Genomic DNA, 25,727 nt, shown 5'->3' with positions numbered 1-25,727 from the left:
CAAAAAAAAAAACAAAAACGCGAGTTCTTTGCAGATATGATTAAAATAGAGCAACTAATAGGTTTGGGGACCATCTGGGTTCCATCAACGATTCTTGTGCCTTTTGTCTTTAAACTTTGGTGCTGCATTCATCAAAATCATACTAATGAAATTCGATGCGCCGGGTCATTCATTTAATTAAAATGAAACCCTAAATCTGTTGACTATTGGTATCCTCATGACACTGTTCTATAATGTGACAGAAAAGACGAAGGTGAAGAACTATGGTTTTGGCCGCTGTTACCCAGGAGGTAGCAGGTGGCAGGCCGTTTACACAAATTAACTCGTTTTTGCAGACGAAGTTACCCTAGGCTGCCCGCTCGGATGAGCCTGCGAATTCAGGCCCGACCCAGGCCCCTCCAGGTCAGGAAGGTACGAAGAGCCCGCTGGATTCACACAAGGCAGGGGCGCCTTCGCAGGTGCGAGTGGATTCTGGGTATCGCGTAGGCCGGGCGCAGCCCCTCTGGGCCTGCGGGACTGAACAGGCAGGTGCGTCCCAGCGGCCGGGCGGGCCGGGTCTCCCTCCTGCGGGCAGGCGCCTGGCTGCGGGACGCGGCGGGCGGAGCGGGGGAGCCGGGCGCAGCGCCCCCTGGGCCTGAAGACTGGCGGGCGGCGGGGGCGCGCGCGGGCCAGCGGGGGCGCGCCGCGTTGCGAGGCCTGCGCGCCAGGCTGCGGGAGCCATGCGGCGATCGAGGAGCTCTGCGGCCGCCAAGCTGCGCGGGCAGAAGCGGTCCGGGGCCTCCGGGGCCTCCGCGGCCTCCGGGGCCCCCGCGGCCGCTGCCTCGGCCCCCAGCGCCATCCGCACACGGCGCTCCGCGAGCCAGGCCGAGAGCAAGAGCCAGGCGGCGGCGAAGCCGCCGTCGGAGAAGCCGCGGCTGAGGCGCTCGTCGCCGCGGGCCCAGGAGGAGGGCCCGGGGGAGCCGCCGCCGCCGCCGGAGCTGGCGTTGCTCCCGCCACCGCCGCCGCCGACTCCCGCGACCCCGACGTCCTCGGCGTCCAACCTGGATCTGGGCGAGCAGCGGGAGCGCTGGGAGACGTTCCAGAAGCGGCAGAAGCTCACCTCCGAGGGCGCCGCCAAGCTCCTGCTGGACACCTTGTGAGTGCGGCGGGCCGGGACGCGCGGGAGCCGGTGCCACGCGGACCCCTCGGCAGGAGTCGGGCTCGCCGCCCGCGCGCAGGCCTTGGGCGCCTTTCAGCTCTGATCCTTCCACGTTACGGAGCCGACGCGGCTCCCCCGTTAGCACTGGGGTTGTTCGCTAATTCTAAGGGCGGCGGGGCGGTGCTTCTAGGGCTCTGTGGTCCGGGAATTGAAAGGGGGCTTCGTCCGGAGCTTGAGGGCGCGCGCGGCCGTCTTGGGACACAAAGGGTCTTTCCTGGCTACAAGCATCGTGCTCGGGGACGTTGTCTCTTGCTGGCGCGCAAAGGGTGTGGGGGCCTTTCCTAATGAAAAGAAGATATATCCCACGGCTTTCTCTTACCCGAATCCCGTTTTTTTTATGTTTGCACACGTGTTTTTGAGGGTAGGTGGAAGGGAAAGGTAGAATCGCTGAAGGAAGCATGAGTAGTTTTGAACTAACTGGGAAGCGAAATCCCGTCATTGTTCCAGGCACTGCCAGGGAGGGAGCAGGGGGCGGGGGTTATTGATCTGGGAGAGAAGCGCGCGCAAAGAGATGCTCCGGCGGCGGCGGCGGGGATGCCTGCGCAAGGAGGCTTTTATGTGCTCCGCCAGCTAATGCTCCCGGCCGCTCGTCGTCCTGGCTGCCCCGCAGTCTTTTAGATGGCCCAATGAGCATCCCGAGTGTCCGCAAGTTAGAAAAGAGCTGTTAACTGGGCTGTTAAAGGGCTGCCTTCTTTTCTCCAAATGTGATCTGGATTCCTGCTTCGGGGAAAAGTTGTGCTACGGAGAGATATTTTAACGGCCTGATAATGTATTTCAGTGTCAATTTTACGAATTAAAAAGAACAATCAAAACACTAGGGGGAAAGACCGACAAGAATAACCTAGCAGTTGCATAACCTGAGAATTACTTCTTTTCTTGAACATGTTCCTTTGAGCTGCTTGCAGAATAAATTCTCTTAGTTAGGATGGGTCGTCCCTGACAGAAGATATATATTTGGTTTTCTGTGTGCTTCATACATATTTGGTTTTCTCTGTGCTTCACTTTTTGGTTTTTCATCTTGGACTGCACACTGAATTTTTAAAAAACGTTCATCCATCAAACATTTTTTGAGTACCTATGGGGTAACGGCTGCCTCTGGGCAGAAGGAATATGAAGATCCTTAGGAATGTAAAACTCATGGTGTCTTCAAGGCATACAGAAAAAGAAAAAAAAAAGGAATGTAAAACTCAAATTTGAGGTAAATTTTGACTTTAAGACAAACTGATAAATGGTCAAGAAAAAGATTTAAAATAGTGACATAAAAGAGATGTTTTTCTCCCACTAGATTGCCATGACTTTGTACTTATAAAGTCCACTAAATTATATTCAAAAAGTGTGTATAACTGTATCATTTTCATTACAATATTGTATAGAAAAAAGTTTGGGAGAATATATAGCAAATAATTACCTGTAGATCCCTCTGGGTGTAAAGATTACAGGAGGCTTTCACTTTGAGCACTCTCAGATACTGTAAAGTTTGGATTTTTTACAATAAGCATTATGTATGCCCCCAAAATTAAAATACATAAACTTGTAAAGAAACATGAAAAAATGATCAGTCTTAATCATGCAAATTAAAACTGCAGTGAGCTATTTTTCCTATGATTATTGCCGGAGACTGTACTGTGAAATGTTTTCTCATTTGTGTATCGGGTAAGAGTGTTCAGTCCTTTTGGAAAGCAATTTTATGACATTTATCAGATCTTAATGTTCATTTCTGAGTTTGGCTTATATATAAGCTTTAAAAGGATTAAAATGGTATATAGGCCAGGTGAGGTGGCTCACGCCTGTAATCCCAGCACCTTGGGAGGCCAAGGCGGGCGGATCACCTGAGGTGGGGAGTTTGAGACCAGCCTGACCAAATGGAGAAACCCTGTCTCTACTAAAAATACAAAATTAGCCAGGTGTGGTGGAGCATGCCTGTAATCCCAGCTACTCAGGAGGCTGAGGCAGGAGAATTGTTTGAATACTGGAGGCAGAGGTTGCAGTGAGCAGAGATTGTGCCACTGTACTCCAGCCTGGGCAACAAGAATGAAACTCTGTCTCAAAAAAAAAAAATTGTATGTAATGTGTATTACAACTATATAAAACGCCTGTGTATGAAGAATAGTGGAAAGAAATAGAGTAAAAATATGAGCCTTTATTAACTTTCTCAAAAGGCTCTTCGGAACCTCTGGACTTGATTGAGTACCCAGTCTTAATTTTCATAGCAGCCTGTACCTCCTTTATCACAATCATAATTAATTATTATTTGAGTAATTTGTTAATGTCGGTAAGGGCAGCAATCGTGTCTGCTGTGTCTTGTTTACTGTTCTCTCCTTCGTGCCCAGCTCATAAAAATTTTTAGTATTTGAGGCTGGGAGTGGTGGCTCATGCCTATAATTCCAGCACTTTGGGAGTCCAAGGTGGGTGGATCACGAGGTCAGGAGTTCAAGACCAGCTTGGCCAAGATGGTGAAACCCTATCTCTACTAAATACAAAAATTAGCAGGGTGTGGTGGCAGGCATTTGTAATCCCAGCTACTTGGGAGGCTGAGGCAGAAGAATTGCTTGAACCCAGGCGGCAGAGGTTGCAGTGAGCCAAGATTGCACCACTGCACTCTAGCCTGGGCAATAGAGTGAGACTCCATCTCCAAAAAAAAAAAAAAAAAAAAAAAAAAAAAAAAAAAAAAAAAAAATTTGTATTTGACATATAAATAAAAATGTTTGGTAGTGGGTTAGGATCCCTCACATTTTCGAAATGTTTGGAATGTTCTATTTTGCAACTTAATACAATTTAAGAAATTGGAGAAAAGAGAGCTCATAGATAAAGAAGGTGCTGAAACCATTCTTGACTTAGAAAATTGACAGTATCTCCCTAAAAGCAGAAGTGCATTTGGTTGTCATGTAGAAAAGACTTTTGTCTAATCTTACGTCTTTCATTCAACAACGAAAAGAAAGAGAGCAGGAGGTAGCTATTCAGAAATTCTTATCTTTCTGATTTTTGTTTCATTTAGTGAATACCAGGGCCTGGTGAAGCACACAGGAGGCTGCCACTGTGGAGCAGTTCGTTTTGAAGTTTGGGCCTCAGCAGACTTGCATATATTTGACTGCAAGTGAGTATTTTTTTTTCCCCCTAAATTGACTTAAAAGAATTTCAGAGTTAAAATGCAGTATTTCAAAATAATCTGGGGAGTTGGGGTACAGAGGAAACATTGGCCATGGGCTGGTAACTGCTGAAGTCAGGTGATGGGGACAGAAAGGTTCATTGTTCTATTCTTTCTCCTTTTGTGTGGCTCACCACAGAGCTTCAACAGCATGGCCCAGGTGAGACAGAGCAGGGTCCTCAGGGCTTGTGACTTGTGGCAGCGTCACCCTCAGACTGACACTGCTGAGGAGCCGGGGGCGGTTAGCTGCAGGTGTGCCTGGCTGGGTACTGAATGGAAAGCCTTGGGCAGAATCTTCGTAGGAGTCTGGAGTTGGGGAGAATTGGAGGGTGCTTTAGTGAAGGGTGTGTACACCTAGAGGCTCCCCAGGCCCTACACTCTCGCTCTGCTCTTTGGTTGAGGCAGATGGTGCTGCTGGCTGTGGAGGGCCTGATTTGTACCACCTTCCCCGGCATTATGATGGAGCAGGGATGACAGGCTCTGGCTTTGGGACCCAAAGTTGGCATGCAGCTAATTATTTAACAGCATCCAGTCCTTTTTGCCCCTAGGTACCGGAATTATATATGAATAATAAACACATACGATGGAATTACTCAAATGGAGAACTGACCAGGCTACTAACAATAGAGTCCAGATTGGAAAAGAAGCACTGTGGAATAACTTGTGAGAGGATTCTATACTAAATTAGAACTTTTTCAAAGGTGGCCTGAAAAGAGGGGACTTCAGTTTAATTCCAGAGATGGTAATTCTGGGGACGTGTTTTACTTGGAGCTGGACTTTTTGTGACATGGTGATGAAGAAAGAGGGCAACCTAAACATCCTTGTCCATTTTTGATGTGGATGTCTCAGAGACATCAGGTTGTAGAAGTGTCTGAAATTTGTTTTCTAAGTGTCTCTGAAGTCCAGCGCCTCTCCTTCACTATAAAGAACTGGGGGGTGGGCAGTACAGACGTGTCTGTTGGTCCTGTGTTCTGAGCATTGCAGAGCCTCGACTGCTGACTTGGGACCCCCCTGGGCTCTGCTGTACCTGCAAACCAGAGGCCCTGGATATCCAGGCCTTTGCCCCAGCTCCTCAGCCCTGGATGGTACTGAAAAGAGCCTTATCTGTGGGGTCGGCTGGCTCTGAAAACATATCAGGCTGGGCTGCTCAGGCACAGAGGACGCAGGTGGCTGCTCACAATCTGGAATTTGCTCTCTTTTTGTAGCTGCAGCATTTGCAAGAAGAAGCAGAATAGACACTTCATTGTTCCAGCTTCTCGCTTCAAGCTCCTGAAGGTCAGTGCTTAAGAGCAGGGTCAAAGAGTGCAGAACGCATTGGTGAGATTTACAACACTCCCCAACGAACCCTCAGCATGCCCTCTGTAGCATGGGAGGGGCCTGGAGCTTAGCAGGGCCTCTCACAGGCTTTGGTTTCAGATTGACATTTAAAAGGTGGGCTGGGCGCAGTGGCTCACGCCTGTAATCCCAGCACTTTGGGAGGCCAAGATGGGTGGATCATCTGAAGTCAGGAGTTGAGGACCAGCCTGGCCAACATGGTGAAACCCTATCTTTACTAAAAATACAAAAATTAGCTGAGCATGGTGGTGCATGCCTGTAATCCCAGCTACTTGGGAGGCCACGACAGGAGAATCACTTGAACCTGGGAGGCGGAGGTTGCAGTGAGCCAAGATCGCGCCATTGCACTCCAGCCTGGTTGATGAGCGAAACTCCATCTCAAAAAAAAATGAAAATAAAAAATAAAAGGTTGTGTTATTTTTTACCTTTATTTTTTGGAGGCCTATTTGGTATTGTGGAAACATTTTCAAATTCAGAGAATCAAAAAACAATAAAATCACCTAAATCCTATCAACTAAAGGTAACCACTGTTAATATTTTGGTGTCTGTCCTTGTGTATAATTTTCTACTCTGAGAAAATACATCTGAGACTACATCTAAACCTATTGTCTTATGTTTATTAAATAGAATTTTACCATTCTTTTTGTTGATAATCTGCTTATCTCATTTCCCAATGAAAAACTTATATACATATTTTTAACTTTAATTTTATTATTTTGGGGAATTTTTTGTACTTGGTACAAAATTTGAAAGGTAGAAGAAAATATATATATACACAGTGAAAAGTCTTTCCCTACTGTCCCCATGCCCCAGTCTCCCTCTTCCCCACAGCCGATTTCCTAGTCTACTTATCCCATCACTGTCTCTGCATCATTGCACTTCTAGGTTGAATCCAGTTTTTTTCTGATTATCAACAACACTGTGGTGAACCTCCTTGGTATACATTTTTGACAATTTAGAAATTTTTTCTTCGGGATCAATTCTCTTAGAAATAAGTTATCTGGCTATTCTGGGCACACTTCTATACCCTGCTCTACAAGGAGCAGTGAAAAAAAAAAAAAAAGAGAGCGCTTTAATTCCATCCAGATAATGCTGGATAGCTTGGGACCACCTGGCAGTCCTTTGCTGCTTTTCTGTGCTGCAGTGGCTATGGAGTGAGCAAGGCTCCTCAGGGAGCTATTTCTATAGGAAGCACAATTCTGGATGGTATGTTAGTGGCTGGGGAAGCGTAAAGAGGGTTAACAATGATAAGAAACCTCTACCCCCTCCCCTTCAGCTGTCTGATTTCTCTCCCTAAAGGTAGGCCATTGTTTCTTGGATCCCTCTTCAAAGATACACATGCATATAAAAGCACATACAGGCCAGGCAGGGTGGCTCATGCCTGTAGTCCTAGCACTTTGGAAGGCCAAGGCGGGCAGATCACTTGAGCCCAGGAGTTCAACTCCAGCCTGGGCAACACAGTGAGACCCCCATGTCTACAGAAAATAAAAAAATCAGCTAGGCGTGGTGTTGCATGACTATAGTCCCAGCTACTCGGGAGGCTGAGGTGGGAGAATCACTTGAACCTGGGAGGTCAAGGCTGCAGTAAGCCGTGATCATACCACTGCACTTCAGCCTGGGTAACAGTGAGACCTTGTCTCAAAAAACAAAACAAAACAAAAACAAAAAACAACACACATACCAGTATATAGCCTTAAAAAAAAAAAAGAAAAAAGAAATGGTAGTATACCACATACATTGTTTTATACCTTGCTTAACTTTTTTTTTTAGACAGTCTCACTCTGTCGCCTAGGCTGGAGTGCAGTGGTGTGATCTCGGCTCACTGTAACCTCCGCCTCCCAGGCTCAAGTGATTCTTCTGCCTCAGCCTCCTGAGTAGCTGGGACTGCAGGTGCCCGCCACCACATCTGGCTAATTTTTATATTTTTAGTAGAGTCGAGTTTTTGCCATGTTGGCCAGGCTGGTCTTGAACTCCTGACCTCAAGTGATCTGCCCACCTTGGCCTCCCAAAGTGCTGGGATTACAGGCATGAGCCACTGTGCCTGGCCTATACCTGGCTTAACTTTGTAACCTTGGCAATTGTTCTATGTTAGTATTTGTAGTGCTGTCTCATTCTTCTCAAAAGTCGGAGAATATTCCATTTTATGAGTGTCCATAATGCCTAACGGGTCCTCTATTGATGGACATTTTCAATTTTTTCAATCTTTAGCCTTTATAAATGGTGCTATAGTATCTATATACCTATGTCATTGAGACATTTGTAATACATTTGTAAGATAAATTTCAAGAAATGGAATTATGTGCTAAAGCGTATGTACACTTTAAAATTTTGGTAGATATTGGTGAATTGTACCAATTCCTATTCCTGTGACTGATGTATGAGAGCACATATTTCTCTACATACTTGTCAATACCATGTTAACAGCTTTGATTTTGCCCACCTGACAGTGAAATACATCTCACTGAAGTTCATTTAGGTGAGCATTTCATAGGCTAAAGAGTGATTTATTTTTCTATCTGAACTGGCCATTCATGTCCTTTGTCCAGTCTCCCATTTGTATTATCCATTAAGGAAATTAGCCTATCTATGATGTCTGGCAAATATTTTTTTCCTGGTTTGTCCTTTGTGGATAAATTAAGCACAGCCATCTGTTTTCTTAAGACCTTGAGTCGTTCTGTTTGGGGACATGGAGAGCCAGACCCTTGGGTAAACTGTTTCTCCACATAGGCCCTAGGAAGCAAGCTCTCTCCCTCCCTGATGTGATGTATGAGGGAAGGCTCAAGGCTCAATTCTGTGTGCAGCTGACCTAAGGGAAGCTGTAAGCTGTCACGCTGCAGACTGACATGACTCTGTATAGTGTAGATGGGTCTCTGTCCTCAAGAAGGTCCCAGTCTCTTACAGGAGATAGGAAGTGGCCTCTTAATACAAAGAGCCCTACAAAAGACCTCCCCCCATTAAATTTTTTTCAATATGTATTTTTTAATGGTGCAGTCTCAGCTCACCGCAGCCTCCACCTCCCCAGGCTCAACTGATGCTCCTACCTCAGCCACCCAAGTAGCTGGGACTACAGGTGTGCGCCACTGCACCTGGCTAATTTCTGGAGTTTTTTTTGTAGAAACAGGGTTTTGCCATGTTGCCCAGGTTGGTCTTGAACTTCTGGGCTCAAGCAATCCGCCTGCCTTGGTCTCTCAAAGTGTTGGGATTACAGGCATGAGCCATCATGCCTGGCCAAAGATGTATTTTTTAAGTGACAAAAAAAATCTCTTTGTGGCCAGGCATGGTGGCTCACACCTGTAATCCCAGCACTTTGGGAGGCCGAGGCAGATGAATCACGAGGTCAGGAGTTCGAGACCAGCCTGGCCAACATGGTGAAACCCTGTCTGTACTAAAAATACAAAAAATTAGCCGGTCTTGGGGGCACGCGCTTGTAATTCCAGCTACTTGGGAGGCTGAGGCAGGAAAATCTCTTGAACCTGGGCAGGCGGAGGTTGCAGTGAGCCAAGATCGTGCCACTGCACTCCAGCCTGAGAGACAGTGGGAGACTCTGTCTCGAAAAATAAACAAACAAACAAACAAACAAACAAAGCTCTTTGTAAAAAAGAACACCTGTTTGTCTGTTTTCACCTAGGGAGCTGAGCACATAACGACTTACACATTCAATACTCACAAAGCCCAGCACACCTTCTGTAAGAGATGTGGCGTTCAGAGCTTCTATACTCCACGCTCAAACCCTGGAGGCTTCGGTGAGTAATGGGGATGGACTGCAAGCTCAGGGGGACACAGAGAGGCCCGTGGTGCTCTCACTTAAAGTCTTGGTTGGACAGGGGGACACTGACTAGACCCTGTCACATGCGTATCTTAGAGGAACAGGGCTCCTCAGCAGAGCGCTTTCCAAGTGATAGAATGTGAGTTGGGCTCTGGTGAAACTTGTCTGAATCCCATATCTGAATGTGGTGAAGTTGGACTCGGAGCCCATCCAGGTTGTGATTCTCATTCACTGGTGCTGCCAGAGCTGGTGTTGCTGGGGATCGTGTTGAAGGGTAGGGAGTAGAGGGGTGGGGAGATGGGCTTGTGGGGCCAGGGGAGGCAGGTTTAATAATGACAGGGGTTAAGGGAGTGAAGGAGGCAAGATTGGGGAGCATTGATAATGCCATTTGAAAGCTTTTTGGTTGTTCAAAAATTAGGCAGGACTGGCTGGCTGCGGTGGCTCACACCTGTATCCCAGCACTTTGGGAGGCCAAAGTGGGAGGATTTCTTGAGCTCAGGAGTTTGAGACCAGCCTGGGAAACATAGCAAGACCCTATCTCTGTTCTTTCTAAAAAATAAACAAGCAGGGGACCCTCCAAGCCCCGCTTCAGGGCCTACTTGGGTCTGACAGTTGTTGAGAATCATACCAATTGTAGTGTGAATTGAAGGGGAAAGCAGAGGTGGAAGATGTTCCTGAGGACTCTTGTTCTCTGGGTCAGTGCAGCCTCCAGAGCTGCGAGAGCAGCTGTGACTGTCAGTGTCTTTTGCTTTATGTCAGTGTCTTTTGCAGAGGGGTGCATGGTGTCATCCTTACCGCACCCCCATTGCTTCAGGGGCTCTGTTCCTCATCTGTCACATGGAGACTCATTCCTGTCTACCTCGCAGAACAGGAAAGAGTTTTGAAAAGTATGAAATCTTGTACAAATGGGAAGACATTTAATTCTTAGAAAGTTATCTATCTAAGGCCAGGCGTGGTGGCTCACCTGAGGTCAGGAGTTCGAGACCAGCCTGACCAACATGGAGAAACCCTGTCTCTACTAAAAATACAAAAGTAGCCAGGCTTTGGTAGTGCACACCTGTAATCCCAGCTACTTGGGAGACTGAGGCAGGAGAATCACTTGAACCCGGGAGGCAGAGGTTGCCAAGAGCCAAGATCACACCATTGTACTCCAGCCTGGGCAACAAGAGCTAAACTCTGTCTCATAAAAAAGGAAAGAAAGTTATCTATCTAAACACAGGAAAGGCCTGTGAATTCTTTAGGCCGCCAGTCAGAGATTGCTCTGGGCTGTGCCTTTCTGCATGTTGTACTGTCAGCTTGGTATTGAATGATGTCTAGCCTTGGCCATCCCTGGTTCAGGGAGTGTGATTCCCATCTGGCAGCTGAGGAAAGTGAGCCAGAGGGCTGAAGCGGTAGGCTAGAGCCAGTGCTTTCCGAGCCAGCTGGCAGCCTGTGGGTCTCATCGCTGAAGCCATAAGCTGTGGCATATCCTTTGGAATCCCTAATGTGTAGCATGATGATGCCTGCAGGTGGGAGCTTATCCAGGAGCCAGTACACCATCTGGTCTCACTCATACTGAGGATCCCTCTTTGTCTGTGCCACTTTCTCCTAGGAATCGCCCCCCACTGCCTGGATGAGGGCACTGTGAGGAGTATGGTCACTGAGGAATTCAATGGCAGTGATTGGGAGAAGGCCATGAAAGAGCACAAGACCATCAAGAACATGTCTAAAGAGTGAGCTTCTGCCTCTCCTGCCCTGAAAAGGAGGAATGATTGGGGCCAGCAACTTTGCTTTCCTTGCCGTGCCTCGGTGGTGCTCCTAAATGTGGCTGACCTGGGCTGCTGGTTCCGTTAACTAGGGCCATCTTGATCTCTGCAGTTTGCTCCAGCTACCAGTTTCTTTAGGCAGCTCTTTGTCCTCCCTCTGCCCAGATTTTGATGTAGTCTAGTTGACATCCTTCTCTTCCCAACTTTTGTGTGATCTTTTAGGAAAAAAAAATAAATATTTTTAACATTAAAGCAGTTACTTTGGTTTATCATTTCTTTTGTACTGTGATTTGCTTCTGAGGCCAGTCGATTAATAGCAGATATATACTCAGCACTATCAAGATGTTTGCAACCAGGCATTGTGGCTTAAGCCTGTAGTTCCAGCTAGTCTGGAGGGTTGATCGAGCCCAGGAGGTTGAGGCTGCAGTGAGCTGTGTTCACGCCACTGCACTCCAGCCTGGGTGACAGAATGAGACTGTCTCGAAAAAAAAAAAAAAAAAGTTTGTAGCCAAATTGGAAAGAAGACATAAACAATTATTAAAAATGGAAGATTGTGGCCGGGCATGGTGGCTCACACCTGTAATCCCAGCACTTTGGGAGGCTGAGGCGGGTGGATTACTTGAGGTCAGGAATTCGAGACCAGCCTGGCCAACATGTTGAGACCCTGTCTCTACTAAAATTACAAAAATTAGCTGGGCATGGTGGTGTGTGCCTGTAGTACCCAGCTACTTGTGAGGCTGAGGCAGGAGAATCACTTGAACCTGAGAGGCAGAGGTTGCAGTGAGTGGAGATTGCGCCACTGCACTCCAGCCTGGGTGATGGAGTGAGACTCCATCTCAAAAAAGAAAAAAAAAAAAAAAAGGCTGGGCACCATGGCTCACACCTGTCATCCTAGCACTTTGGGATGCCAAGGCAGGTGGATCACCTGAGGTCGGGTATTTGAGACCAGGCTGGCCAACATGGTGAAACCCCATTTCTACTAAAAATACAGATTAGCCTGGTGTGGTGGTGGGCGCTTGTAATCCCAGCTACTCAGGAGGCTGAGGCAGGATAATTGCTTGAACCCAGGAGGCAGAGGTTGTAGTGAGCCAAGATTGCACCACTGCACTCCAGCCTGGGTGACAGTATAAGACTGTCTCAAAAAAAAAAAAAAATTGTGAATGGTTACAATCCATGTGAGCTGTAAAGATAATAAGAGCTCTAAGAGTTCAAAGGAGAGAATTCAGGGAAGCCTTGAGGAGAGAATGATTTGAGTCTATTTTTAAAAAGTTAAATCAGCTTCTAATTTCTTTTTCAGTTGTAAAATACACATAAAATTTACCATAAACTTAATTTATTTAGAGACAGTCTCCCTCTTGAGTTATTTTGAGACTGTCTTGCTCTGTCACCTAGGCTGGAGTGCAGTACATGAACATGGCTCACTATAGCCTTGACTTAGACTTAGATCTCCCCACTCTTAGCTTCTGGAGTAGCTGGGACTACAGGTGTGTGCCACTACATCCGGCTAATATTTTTTGTAGAGACAAGGTCACTCCATGTTGCCCAGGCTGGTCTCAAACTCCTGGGCTCAAGCAGTCCTCCTGCCTCGGCCTCCCAAAGTGTTGTGATTACAGGCATGAGCCACTGCACTTGGTCTTAACCATTTTTAAGTGTACAATTCAGCAGTGTTAAGTACATTCTCATTGTTGCGTGGCCAACACTGCCATCCATCTCCAGAACTCTTCACCTTGCAAAACTGAAACTCTGTACCCATGAAACAACAACTTTGATCCTATTTTTAAAGGAAGCAGGATTTCGGCTGGGCACGATATCTCATGCCTGTAATCCCTGCACTTTGGGAGGCCAAGGCAGGTGGATGGCCTGAGATCGGGAGTTCAAGACCAGCCTGGCCAATGTCGTGAAACCCTGTCTCTACTAAAAATACAAGAATTAGCCGGGCGCGGTGGCTCAAGCCTGTAATCCCAGCACTTTGGGAGGCCGAGGCGGGTGGATCACGAGGTCAGGAGATCGAGACCATCCTGGCTAACATGGTGAAACCCCGTCTCTACTAAAAATACAAAAAACTAGCCGGGCGTGGTGGCGGGCGCCTGTAGTCCCAGCTACTCGGAGGCTGAGGCAGGAGAATGGCGTGAACCTGGGAGGCGGAGCTTGCAGTGAGCTGAGATTGCGCCACTGCACTCCAGCCTGGGCGACAGAGCGAGACTCCGTCTCAAAAAAAAAAAACAAAAAAAAAGAATTAGTTGGGCGTGGTGGCAGGCACCTGTAATCCCAGCTACTCGGGAGGATGAGGCAGAATTGCTTGAACCCAGGAGGCGGAGGTTGCAGTGAGCTGTTTGCGCCATTGCACTCCAGCCTGGGCAACAAGAGCAAAACTCCGTCTCAATCAATCAATCAATCAATCAATAAAGGAAGCAATATTTAAGGAGACAGGAGAAGTAACTGTGAACAGAGGTACGCACACATGCGAAAGCCAGGCTGAAGCTGCATGTGGTGGTGCACACTTGTAGTTGCAGCTACTCAGGAAGCTGGGGACCTCATGGGCCCAGGAGTTTTGAGACTGCAGTGAGCTTGATGGTGTAATGCATTCCACCCTGGGAGACACAGCAAGACCTCATCTCAAAAAAAAAAAAAAAAAAAAAAAAAAAAAAAAAAAGGCTGAATTGGAGGCTTTTAATGGGAAGAAGTAATGAAGAGATCAGAAAGGTATGTTGAGGATAGACTGGACGGTCTTGGATATTAGGCTCAGGAATTTGGCCTTTATTTTGTAGGCATTGGGAAGCTGTGACCACCTCTGAACAGGATGAATAAAGCCTGGCCTGATACCGTCTTTTGATTGGTTGCCATCTCCCTCTTTTCTTAACTTCACATTGCCCCATATTACTATCATATTAACTTTCCTCAAATATTCCTGCCATTACCAAATACTGAGTACAAATAATGGCAAATGCTTAATAAATATTTGCTCTTTGCTTTAGGCAAATTAATCATGAAATGATTTGTGAGGTAGACTAGACAAGGAAAAAGAACAGGGAGAAGAAATAAAGATCTCAGAACAAAGGTCTCTGAGGAAAAAAAAAACATTAAAAAAAAAAAAGCCAAGTGTGGTGGCTCACACCTGTAATCCCAGCACTCTGGGAGGCCAAGACGGGTGGATCACCTGAGGACAGGAGTTCAAGACCAGCCTGGCCAATATGGTGAAACCCCATCTCTACTGAAAATACAAAAATTAGCTGGGCGTAGTGGCGTGTGCCTGTAATCCCAGCTACTCGGGACGCTGAGGCAGGAGAATGGCTTGAGCCCAGGAGGCAGAGGTTGCAGTAAGCTGAGATGACACCACTGACTCCAGCCTGGAAGACAGAGTGAGATTCTGTCTCAAAAACAAACAAACCAACAAGAAAGAAATATAGACAGCCAGGCCAGGCATGGTGACTCACACCTGTAATACAGCACTATGGGAGGCTGAGGCAGGAGGATTGCTTGAGCCCAGGAGTTCAAGACCAGCCTGGGCAATATAGTGAGACCCCCATCTCTACAGGAAACAATAAAATACAATAAAAATGGCAGTTTCTCGGTTTGCTGTGCTGGGGTTCTGTGTGGTAACTGCCTCTTCAGAATCACTGATGGCCAGGTTCACTCCTCAAGACTGGAAGGAACACCCACAAGGATGGGATTTTCGAGGTCAGAACTCCAGGTATTTTTAATTTTTAAAAAAATTTTAAAATTATACAGGGGCCAAGCACGGTGGCTCATACCTGTAATCCCAGTACTTTGGGAGAACATGGCAAAACCCTGTCTCTACTAAAAATACAAAAAATCAGGCCGGGCACGGTAGCTCACGCCTGCAATCCCAGCACTTTGGGAGGCCAAGGCAGGTGGATCACCTGAGGTCAGGAGTCTGAGACTAGCCTGGCCAACATGGCGAAACCCCATCTCTACTAAAAATACAAAAATTAGCCAGGCATGGTGGCAGGCACCTTTAATCCCAGCTACTAAGGAGGCTGAGGCAAGAGAATTGCTTGAACCTGGGAGGCGGTGGTTGTAGTCAGTCAAGATTGTGTGCCATTGCAATCCAGCCTGGGTGACAACGAGACTCTGTCTCAAAAATAAATAAATAAATAAATAAATAAATAAATAAATAAATAAATTAGCTGGGTGTGTTGTGCTCACCTGTAGTCCTAATTACTCAGGAGGCTGAGGTGGGAGGATCACCTGAGCCCAGGAAGTTGAGGCTGCAGTGAGCTGTGATCACACCATTGCACTACAGCCTGGGTGACAGAGCGAGACTCCGTCTTAAAAAAAAAAAACTTTTTTTTTTAGAGATATGTGATCACAGCTCACTGTAACCTTGAACTCCTTACTTCAAGCAATCCTACCACAGCCTACAGGTGTGTGCCACCACACCTGGCAAATTTTTTAAAATTTTTTGTAGAGATGGGGTCATGCTATGTTGCCCAGGCTGGTCTCAAACTCCTGGCCTCAAGTGAGCCTCCTGCCTCAGCCTCCCTAAGTGCTGGGGTTATAGGTGGGAGCCACAGAACCTGGTTGCATTTTTTTATTTAATCACATCTTGATCTTTTCATATCAATAAACATATCCTCATTATTAACTGTTGTGTAGAATAGCATACTGTGGGTATAGTTTATTTAGCTATTCTTTTTTTCATGGAAATTATGATTGTTTCCAGTTTTTTGCTACTACCAAGAGTGTTAACAATTGTATAAAGAGTGTACCTCTTTATACATACATATGTGTATTATTTGAGAATAGAGAAGTGGGATTGCTGAGCTGAAAGATATGCATTTGTTTTTTTTTTTTTGAGATGGAGTTTCGCTCTTGTTGCCCAGACTGGAGTGCAATGGCGTGACTTGGCTCACTGAAACCTCTGCCTTCCTAGTTCAAGGGATTCTCCAGCCTCAGCCTCCCAAGTAGCTGGGGTTACAGGCACCGGCCACCATGCCCAGCTAATTTGTTTTGTATTTTTTGTAGAGATGGGGTTTCACTATGTTGGCCAGGCTGGTCTCCAACTCCTGAACTCATGATCCACCCACCTCGGCCTCTCAAAGTGCTGGGATTACAGGCATGAGCCACCACACCTGGCCGAGTTTTAATTTTTGATGGAGTCAAATTTATTAGTCTTTTTTTTTTTTGTCTTAATGGCTCTCTGACTTGGGTTTTCTGTTTTTGTGTGTGATTTCTTTCTTTCTTTCTTTCTTTCTTTTTTTTTGAGATGGAGTCTGGCTCTGTTGCCTAGGCTGGAGTGCAATGGCATGATCTCGGCTCATTGCAACCTCCACCTCCTGGGTTCAAGCGATTCTCCTGCCTCAGCCTCAGCCTCCTGAGTAGCTGGGATTACAGGTGCGTGCCACCATGCCCAGCTAATTTTTGTATTTTTAGTAGAAACGGGGTTTCAACATGTTGGTCAGGCTGGTCTCAAACTCCTGACCTTGTGATCCACCTGCCTCAGCCTCCCGAAGTGCCAGGATTACAGGCGTGAGCCACCGCATCTGGCTGTAATTTATTTCTTGTTTGAGAATATCTTTCTGGGACTAGGTGTGGTGGCTCACACCTGTAATTCCAAAACTTTGGGAGACCAAATGAGGAAGACCACTTGAGGCCAGGAGTTTGAGACCAAACTGGACAACACAGGGAGACCTCATATTTGCAAAAAATTTTTAAAAATTAGCTTAGCAGGGACGGGCGCGGGTGGTGGCACATGCCTGTAGTCCCAGCTACTTGGGAGCCTGAAGCAGAGGGTTCCTTGAGCCCAGGAATTTGAGGCTGCAGTGAGCTGTGATCACACCACTGCATTCCAAGCCTGGGTGACAGAACAAGACCCTGTCTGAAATAAATAAATAAATAAATAAATAAATGGATTTATCAGTGGCCAATAAACAGTCAACTTTTGTAAACATTCTATCACATAAGTGAATGTTTGCTTTATTCAAACGTTCGATGTTATTATTTTTTGCCAACTTGATTTTTCAAAATTCTGAAAAAATACTGAGGCCTCCTACTATTATTGTGGTGTTTTGTTTATTTTTGTTTTTTAATAAAGGTCTTGTATGTCTGGGAGGTTTTGTTTTATGTATCTGGCTACTGTGATGTTGGGTGCCTATCATCTCACGGAGTGAACCTGTTAACATACCCATCTTCATCCAGTTTAGTGCTTCTTGGTGTCATATTGGGCTTGGCCTGGATTTCTGGTGTTGCTCTTCCTTCTTTTTGTTCTCCTGCTATATGGTATATGGTTCATCCTTTTATTTTTAGCCTTTGTTACTTTTAGATGTACCTAGATTTTATTTTCTAACACATTGATTTGACAGTCTGTTTTGGTCAGGAAATTCAACCTATTCATATTTTTTGAAGTAGCTCTGATTTTATTCTTTTTGTATTACTTCTATTATATTTATTACATTTTATACTATTTTCCTTTTTTCTTACTTTTGCAGTCTTTTAAGTTTCTCTTCGTTTCCTGCTTTCCTCTTTGTTAATTGAGATCCCATGCTTTTCAGTTTCAGTCCTGGAACTTTATACCTTTCAGTTCCTCACAATCCAGACTGCAGCCCATCACTTGTCTGTTTGTCGCCCTGCACCATGCGGCTTTACCCCTAGCCCAGCCCAGCCTCCCCTTGACCCCAGAGGACACCACTTTTTTTTTTTTTTTTTTAACGAAGTGTCGCTCTGTTGCCAGGCTGGAGTGCAGTGGCGCAATCTTGGCTTACTGCAACCTCCATCTCCTGGGTTCAAGTGATTCTCCTGCCTCAGCCTCCCGAGTAGCTGGGACTACAGGTGTGCACCACCACGCCCAGCTAATTTTTTGTATGTTTAGTAGACAGGGGGGTTTCACCATGTTGACCAGGATGGTCTTGATCTCTTGACCTCATGATCCGCCCGCCTTGGCCTCCCAAAGTGCTGAGATTACAGGCATGAGCCACTGCACCTGGCCTGGTTTCTTTTTTTTTTTGAAACAGAGTCTCATTCTGTAGCCCAGACTGGAGTGCAATGGCACAATCTCGGCTCACTGCAACTTCTGCCTCCTGGGTTCAAGTGATTCTCCTGCCTCAGCCTCCCGAGTAGCTGGGATTACAGGCATGTGCCACCACACCCAGCTGATTTTTGTATTTTTAGTAGAGACTCCTGACCTCAAGTGATCTGCCTGCCTCGGCCTCCCAAAGTGCTAGGATTACAGGTGTGAGCCATGGTGCCTGGCCCCCAGAGGAGACCTTTTGAATACTTTAATCTCCCCCTTCTCACTGGGAACTTAGGAATTTCATAGCATATTTGTGCTTCTGTTTTAAAAATCAAAGCTGCCTAGGATTTGGCGGGCTCTTTTAGTGTACTCAGTCTTCTTGAGATTATGGAAGTTCTCCTGTATTACCCTCCTGCTTTTGTTCCTTCTGAAACTTCCATTATTCATGGAAATCATTCACCCATTAAGGCTCTCCTTAATGTGTTTTCAAATCTCTTTCCCACCCTTATTTCTATTTCTTGGCTTTTTTACCTCTTTGTTCTGCAATCTATCTTCTGCTTGATGTTCCACATTACTAATTTGGTCACCATGGAGAAGCATGCTTTTTCGTCTGGGTCAGTGCCCGGGCTTTCCCTACTATTTCTGATAAAGTCTCTTCCATTTAATTGCTACGTCAGTGAGATCTGCCCTATTCCCCTCCATCTGAGCCTCCTCAGGTCAGGGTTCCCCTTTTCTGTTGTGTCTGGTTGCTCTCGGTTTTTGTGTTTCCTTAATGAGTCAGGGCTGCTGAGTAGTGGCCAAGTGGGGAGTGGTTTCTGCTCTCTGGACCGAGGTGAGAACTGGCAAACCGTCAGCCCTTGCTGAGGATGTGGGTGGGGGATGGTTTGCAGGTCTCTCTGACAAGGGGTGACCCTCTCCTGATTTCAGCACACACACCCCGGCCTGGCTGCTCTCCAGGCCTCTGAGCAAGTGGATGCTGCCCCTCCCAGAGGATTCTTAGTTCACTGAGATCCTTTCTATGTGGGCAGTTGGAGGAAAGAATTCTCTCTCTTCTCTTCCTTTCTTTTTCTTTTTTTCTTTTTCTTTCTTTTTTTTTTTTTTTTTGGTGTTCCTTCAAGGAACCATGAGATTCTGATTTTTGCTCCAGGCTTCGGCGCTACTGCTGCCTAGTTCTGCAAGTTGTTAACCAAACAAGGGCATCCGGTTAAGTGGATGCTTAAGTCTCTGCTCCTTCTCTACAAGGCTGTTGGTGGCTGTCCCTGGGGAGGGAATGTGTTGCCTGCAGGAAAGACTACCTTTTGATAATTTGCACAAGGACACTCTTTTCTTGCTAGGACAAGTGTCCCCAGGGCTGCATTGCATCTGGAGGGTACTTTCCTCACCAAGGCACTGGTAGTGGCTGCCCTAACTGGCTTCCAGGGGCTTCCTTCCCTCCTGTGCTGCGGTCCCTTGGCTCTCTGCTGGTACCAAGGAGAGCCTAGTTCTGGTCTGTCCTCTTTCCTGAACCCAGAGTAGAACTTGCAGTCTCAGATGCAGCAACCCTCTTTTTTTATTTTTTAAATTAAATTAAATTAATTAATTTATTTATTTTGAGACAGAGTCTCCCTCTGTTGCCAAGGCTGGAGTGCAGTGGTGTGATCTTGACTCACTGCAACCTCTACCTCTCAGGTTCAAGCAATTTTGCCTCAGCCTCCCAAGTAGCTGGGATTATAGGTGTGAGCCACCGTGCCGGCCTATTTTTACTTAATTATTTCAAAAAAGTGGAATGTACAGTAAAACAAAACAGGCAGGAAGGCTGGGCACAGTGGCTCACGCCTGTAATCCCAGCATTTTGGGAGGCCGAGGCATGCGGATCATGAAGTCAGAAGATTGAGACCATCCTGGCTAACATGGTGAAACCACATCTCTACTAAAAATACAAAAATTTAGCCGGGTGTGGTGGCAGGAGCCTGTAGTCCCAGCTACTCAGGCAGCTGAAACAGGAGAATGGCGTGAACCCGGGAGGCGGAGCTTGCAGTGTGCCACTGCACTCCAGCCTAGGCGACAGAGCGAGACTCTATTTCAAAAAACAAAATAAACAAACAAACAAACAAAAAAGGCAGGAAATAAGTTTCAAATCTCACCATCCAGAAGCAATATTAATAATTTTGTTTGGCCGGGTGTGGTGGCTCAAGCCTGTAATCCCAGCACTTTGGGAGGCCGAGATGGGCGGATCACGAGGTCAGGAGATCGAGACCATCCTGGCTAACACGGTGAAACCCCGTCTCTACTAAAAAAAATACAAAAAACTAGCCGGGCGTGGTGGCAGGCACCTGTAGTCCCAGCTACTCGGGAGGCTGAGGCAGGAGAATGGCGTAAACCAGGGAGGCGGAGCTTGCAGTGAGCTGAGATCCGGCCACTGCACTCCAGCCCGGGCGACAGAGCGAGACTCCGTCTCCAAAAAAAAAAAAATAATAATAATAATTTTGTTCATCTTTCTAACCTCTAAGATTTATACATATAAATATACATATATATATATATATATATATATATTTTTTTTTTTTTTTTTTTTTTTTTTTGAGACAGGGTCTCATTCTGTGGCCTAGGCTGGAGTGCAGTGGTATGATCATGGCTCACTGCAGCCTCAACCTCCTGGCACAAGTGATCTTCCCTCTTCAGCCTCCTGAGTAGCTGGGACTATACATACCCACCACCAAGCCTGGGTAATTTTTAAATTTTTTGTAAAGATGGTGTCTTACTATGTTGCCCAGGCTGGTTTCAAACTCCTGAGCTCAAGTAATCCCCCTGCATCAGCCTCCCGAAGTGCTGGGATTACAGGTGTGAGCCACTGCACCTGGCCTATACACGCTTTTTTTTTTTTCCTTTGAGATGGACTCTCACTCTGTTGTCAGGCTGGAGTGCAGTGGTGTGATCTCAGCTCACTGCAATCTCTGCCTCCCAGGTTCAAGTGATTCGCCTGCCTCAGCCACCTGAGTAGCTGGGACTATAGGCGCTCGCCACCACGCCCGGCTAATTTTTGTGTTTTTAGTAGAGACGGAGTTTCACCATGTTGGCCAGGATGGTCTTGATCTCTTGACCTTGTGATCTGCCTGCCTCGGCCTCCCAAAGTGCTGAGATTACAGGCGTGAGCCACCGCGGCCAGGCCTATAAATGCACTTTTTAAAAACTTCACATGATATCAAAATTCTCCCATCCAAATGATCCATAAACAATAACAAAGTCCTCTACAATTATAAATGTTCATTGTTGAAAGATTACCTTGCCAGCTAGTATTTATCTTTTGGATATATATCTTTTGATATATATGTATTTATTTATTTGTATACTTGTGTATATATTTATTCAACAAAAATGGGATTGTGCTATTCCTAACCCTTTTAAAAATTTAATACGGTGTGAACGTTCTTCCTTGTTAGAAAACACAATTGCATCACTGGATTTTTCCAGTTTTGCTATTATAAATAATACAATGATGAACTTGTGTATATAATTATTGTTGTTTTTTTGGAGACAGAGTTTCGCTCTGTCACCCAGGCTGGAGTGCAGTGGTGCGATCTTGGCTCACTGCAGCCTCCGCCTTCTGGGTTCGAGCAATTCTTGTGCTTCTGAATAGCTGGGACCACAGGCCCGCGGCACCATGCCTGGCTAATTTTATATTTTTAGTAGACACGGGGTTTTGCCACGTTGCCAAGCTGGTCTCAAACTCCTGGCCTCAAGTGATCCACCCACCTCGGCCTCCCAAAGTGCTAGGATTACAGGTGTGAGCCACTGCGCCCAGCCTGTGCGTATATAATTTTGATTTTCTAAGTATTCCTTAGTTCATAGAGTATGCATATTTTAAAAGCTCTGAGCAGAGTTGCTGTTCAGAAAGGCTGGGTCAGTGTCTGTCTTCCTAGTAACAGGGCAGAAGTCAGCCTGTCCTACCACACTCTCCTACTGCACTCTAGCCAGTGTTAGTAACGTGCTTCTGGTCACACTTTCACATGAAGGCTATTAGGAGCTACTGACAAAGTTTAAGTAGACAAATCACATAACCACATTTGCATTTTTGATTCCAGCTTCAGGGCCTAATAGCTCTATTAGTCTTATATGGCCCCTAGGAGGCATTCAAGATAATGATGACACTAAGCAAAGTGGGGGCAAGTTGAGGTAGAGAGTCTGAACAAGCAGGTCTCTAACCTGCAGCTATGGAGAAGCAATTCAGTGTTTCCTGTGGCAGGTGGAGGGAATACTTACCCAGCAGAGCATGCGAGACTCTTCGATATGCACCTTCATGTATTATCTGGTTCAGTTCTCTGAGGCTGGGATCGTTGTTATCTCCCATTTTGCAGGTGGGAGAATTGAGGCAGAGAAAGGTTCAGCACCTTGCCTTTGGTTACACAGCTGATCATTCTGGCTTCAATCACAGGGCTACCAGCCTGTGCTCTTCACCACTGAGCTTCCCTGCCTCAGGCCACTTCCCCGGACCATTAGCTGGATTCTGAGAGTAGTTTCCAAGCCAGAGCTTTCAGAGTGCTTTTGTTTGTAGGACAATTTTAAGACAGTGGGTTCTTGAATCTTTTGTGTTTTTTTAAGTCTCAGATTTATCTTCCTATTTCCTACTTCTCCAAAAAGACTGAGAGCTGACATATTTGATTGTAAGCTCTTTGGGGCAGAGCCCTTGTAATCGTCTCTGTATAAAACAGTGCCCACCCCAGTGACTGGTACTTGGATGCTTCAGTCAACAGCTGTGCTGTTAAATAGGGCAAGTTTTTCCTAGACCCGCATTCTGATAAAAGAAAAATCAAATGAATTATGATTGAACCAATTCAACACACACTGTTGCATTTTATGTATGTGTTTTTGGTGACCTTACTTTGGAAACAATGTAAAAGTCACATCTGTGGAGTGTTTTTAGAGCACTTTTACATTCATTTATGATAATAGGGACCTGCCCAGACACTGGGCTAGGTGTTCCACATATACTGTGTCATTATGTAAATTGTGATTCACAAGAACTTGAGAAGCTAGCAGGGTAGCTATTATTATCCTTGGGGTGGTTTGTTTTTGGTTCTTTGGGTTTTTTCCCAGGGGAAGAAGCTGGAGTTTGGACAGCCCCTGGCCTACATGGGCTCCCTTTTGCAGAGGCTGCTCCAGTGGGGATCTCCTTGAGCTCAGGCAAATAAGCCAGTGCCAGGCCAGGTCCCCTGCACACCTTTGTCTATTTTCCCCTTTGTTCCTTGGATCTGAAAACCCTTCAAGGCTTCAGAGGAAGCTCAGTGAGTTGATTCTCATGTACCGGGAGAAGAGAATGTAGAGGCGGCGGAACCAGAGGAGCTGGCTGCGGTGGCAGGACATGGCTCTCTAGAAGAATCAAAGAGAATCAGTTATGAAACACTTGCACTGGAGCTGTTTCATTACTTTCAGATCTGGCCTCCTCACCTTAAATCCTTCCTCGCACTAATATGCTTCATGCTATAGCCTTATCTTCTTCCCGTAACCCACGAACCTCTCTGGATTGGCCCCCTATCATGGCCCCTGCTTTCATATGTCCTACTTACTCCCTGTGATTATAACACACAGTGCTCACGGTAGCTACAACACTCACTATGGGATGCCAGAAAACTGGCAAAACAGTCCACATGCATCATCTCAATGTTAATAACCCTGTGAATCAAGTACTGTTATTACTGTTTTTTTAAAAAATAAATAGATGAGGAAACTCATCAGTCTCAAATAGCTAGTAGGTAGTAGAGCTGGCTGAGATTTTAACCCAGAGCCATCTGATTGACTCTACAGTCCACATTCTTTTTTTTCTTTTTTTTTTTTTTTTTTTGAGATGGAGTCTCGCTGTGTCGCCCAGGCTGGAGTGCAGTGGCCGGATCTCAGCTCACTGCAAGCTCCGCCTCCTGGGTTTACGCCATTCTCCTGCCTCAGCCTCCCGAGTAGCTGGGACTACAGGCGCCCGCCACCTCGCCCGGCTAGTTTTTTGTATTTTTAGTAGAGACGGGGTTTCACCGTGTTAGCCAGGATGGTCTCGATCTCCTGACCTCGTGATCCGCCCGTCTCGGCCTCCCAAAGTGCTGGGATTACAGGCTTGAGCCACCGCGCCCGGCCTTTTTTTTTCTTTTTTTTTAGTTTTTTCTTTTTTTTTTTTGAGATGGAGTCTCGCCCTGTCGCCCAGTCTGGAGTGCGGTGGCGCAATCTTGGCTCACTACAAACTCTGTCTCCCGGGTTCACGCCATTCTCCTGCCTCAGCCTCCCGAGTATCTGGGACTATAGGCACTCGCCACCACACCCAGCTAATTTTTTGTATTTTTGGTAGAGACAGGGTTTCACTGCGTTAGCCAGGATGGTCTCCTGACCTTGTGATCTGCCCGCCTCGGCCTCCCAAAGTGCTGGGATTACAAGCCTGAGCCACCACGCCTGGCCGTTTACAGTCCACATTCTTAATCATGTTGCTACTACCTCAAATGTACAACACAGACAGGGATGTTTCATGGGAAGCAACCTAGTACGTGCTAGTACACTATGCCCAAATTCCTCTGAGTTAGGTCATTTCGGAGGTACAATCACTGTCAGAAGAAGAAAACAAGGAATGGCACACAGGCGTGAGTTGTCGTTCCCACCTTCTAGGGGAAATGTACATTATCTTGTTATTCAGACCTAGTATAGTTCGGTTTTTAAACAGAATAGATTACAGCAACTGACTTCACTAGATATACATAAAAGGATGTGCCTGTTTATCTCTGAGTACCATAATTAACTTGCCTCTCTAAGCTAATATCTTCACAAACTTTTATGTAAAGAACCCCTTTTATATTCATTGTCAGACGCTACATGACTTGCCAGGTGCAGTGGCTCACACCTGTAACCCCAGCACTTTGGGAGGCCAAAGTAGGCGGATCACCTGAGATCAGGAGTTCGAGACCAGCCTGACCAAAGTGGAGAAACCCCGTCTCTATGGAAAATACAAAATTAGCCGGGTGTGGGAGCTCATGCCTGTAATCCCAGCTACTTGGGAGCCTGAGGCAGGAGAATCGCTTGAACCTGGGAGGCAGAGGTCGCAGTGAGCTGAGATCACACCATTGCACTCCAGCCTGGGCAACAAGAGTGAAACTCCATCTCAAAAAAAAAGAAAAAAAGAAAAGAAAAGAAAAAGAACCTACATGACTTTAAAGACATAAACACACCTGTGATAACCAAGCTTTAACTGATAAAGAGAATTGAGGCAGAACAATCACCATAGAATATTATTGAGTAAATATTATGCAGCATTATTTCAACAGGAAATCCAACTATGATTTTTTTTTTTTTGAGATGGAGTCTCTATCGCCCAGGCTGGGGTGCAGTGGCACGATCTCAGCTCACTGCAACCTCCGCCTCCCGGGTTCAAGCAATTCTCCTGCCTCAGCCTCCTGGGTAGTTGGGATTACAGGCTCCCACTGCCATACTCACCTAATTTTTGTATTTTTAGTAGAGATGGGGTTTCATCATGTTGGCCAGGCTGGTGTCGAACTTCTGACCTCAAGTGATCCACCCACCTCAGCCTCCTAAAGTGCTGGAATTACAGGTGTGAGCCACCG

The 25,727-nt window shown here is 46.3% G+C and overlaps 2 protein-coding genes across 3 annotated transcripts in view; one reads left to right on the top strand and one right to left on the bottom strand.

The window, feature by feature from the left end:
* Nucleotides 1–520: 520 nt before the first annotated feature.
* On the top strand, nt 521–11,444 carry CENPV (centromere protein V). Its single transcript, XM_050763460.1, has 5 exons — nt 521–1,135; nt 4,194–4,292; nt 5,549–5,618; nt 9,307–9,421; nt 11,036–11,444. The coding sequence occupies exons 1-5, from the start codon at nt 720–722 to the stop codon at nt 11,158–11,160; spliced, it is 825 nt and encodes a 274-aa protein (XP_050619417.1). The 5' UTR covers nt 521–719; the 3' UTR covers nt 11,161–11,444.
* A 4,478-nt stretch (nt 11,445–15,922) lies between these two features.
* The window catches only part of PIGL (phosphatidylinositol glycan anchor biosynthesis class L), a 679,575-nt gene continuing 669,770 nt past the window's right edge, over nt 15,923–25,727 (bottom strand). Inside the window, exon 7 of one of the 2 annotated variants that reach the window (XM_050763474.1) lies at nt 15,923–23,505. In XM_050763474.1, coding sequence (XP_050619431.1) covers nt 23,407–23,505 — 99 coding nt within the window. In that variant the 3' untranslated portion in view covers nt 15,923–23,406. The remainder of the gene's footprint in view (nt 23,506–25,727) is intronic. The other variant, XM_050763475.1, reaches the window with a different exon arrangement.

The sequence above is a fragment of the Macaca thibetana genome, chromosome 16 (assembly GCF_024542745.1).
Source record: "Macaca thibetana thibetana isolate TM-01 chromosome 16, ASM2454274v1, whole genome shotgun sequence".
Classification (NCBI taxonomy): domain Eukaryota; kingdom Metazoa; phylum Chordata; class Mammalia; order Primates; family Cercopithecidae; genus Macaca; species Macaca thibetana.
Note: the sequence above shows the minus strand (reverse complement) of the source record. Positions and strands in the feature narration are given on the sequence as shown.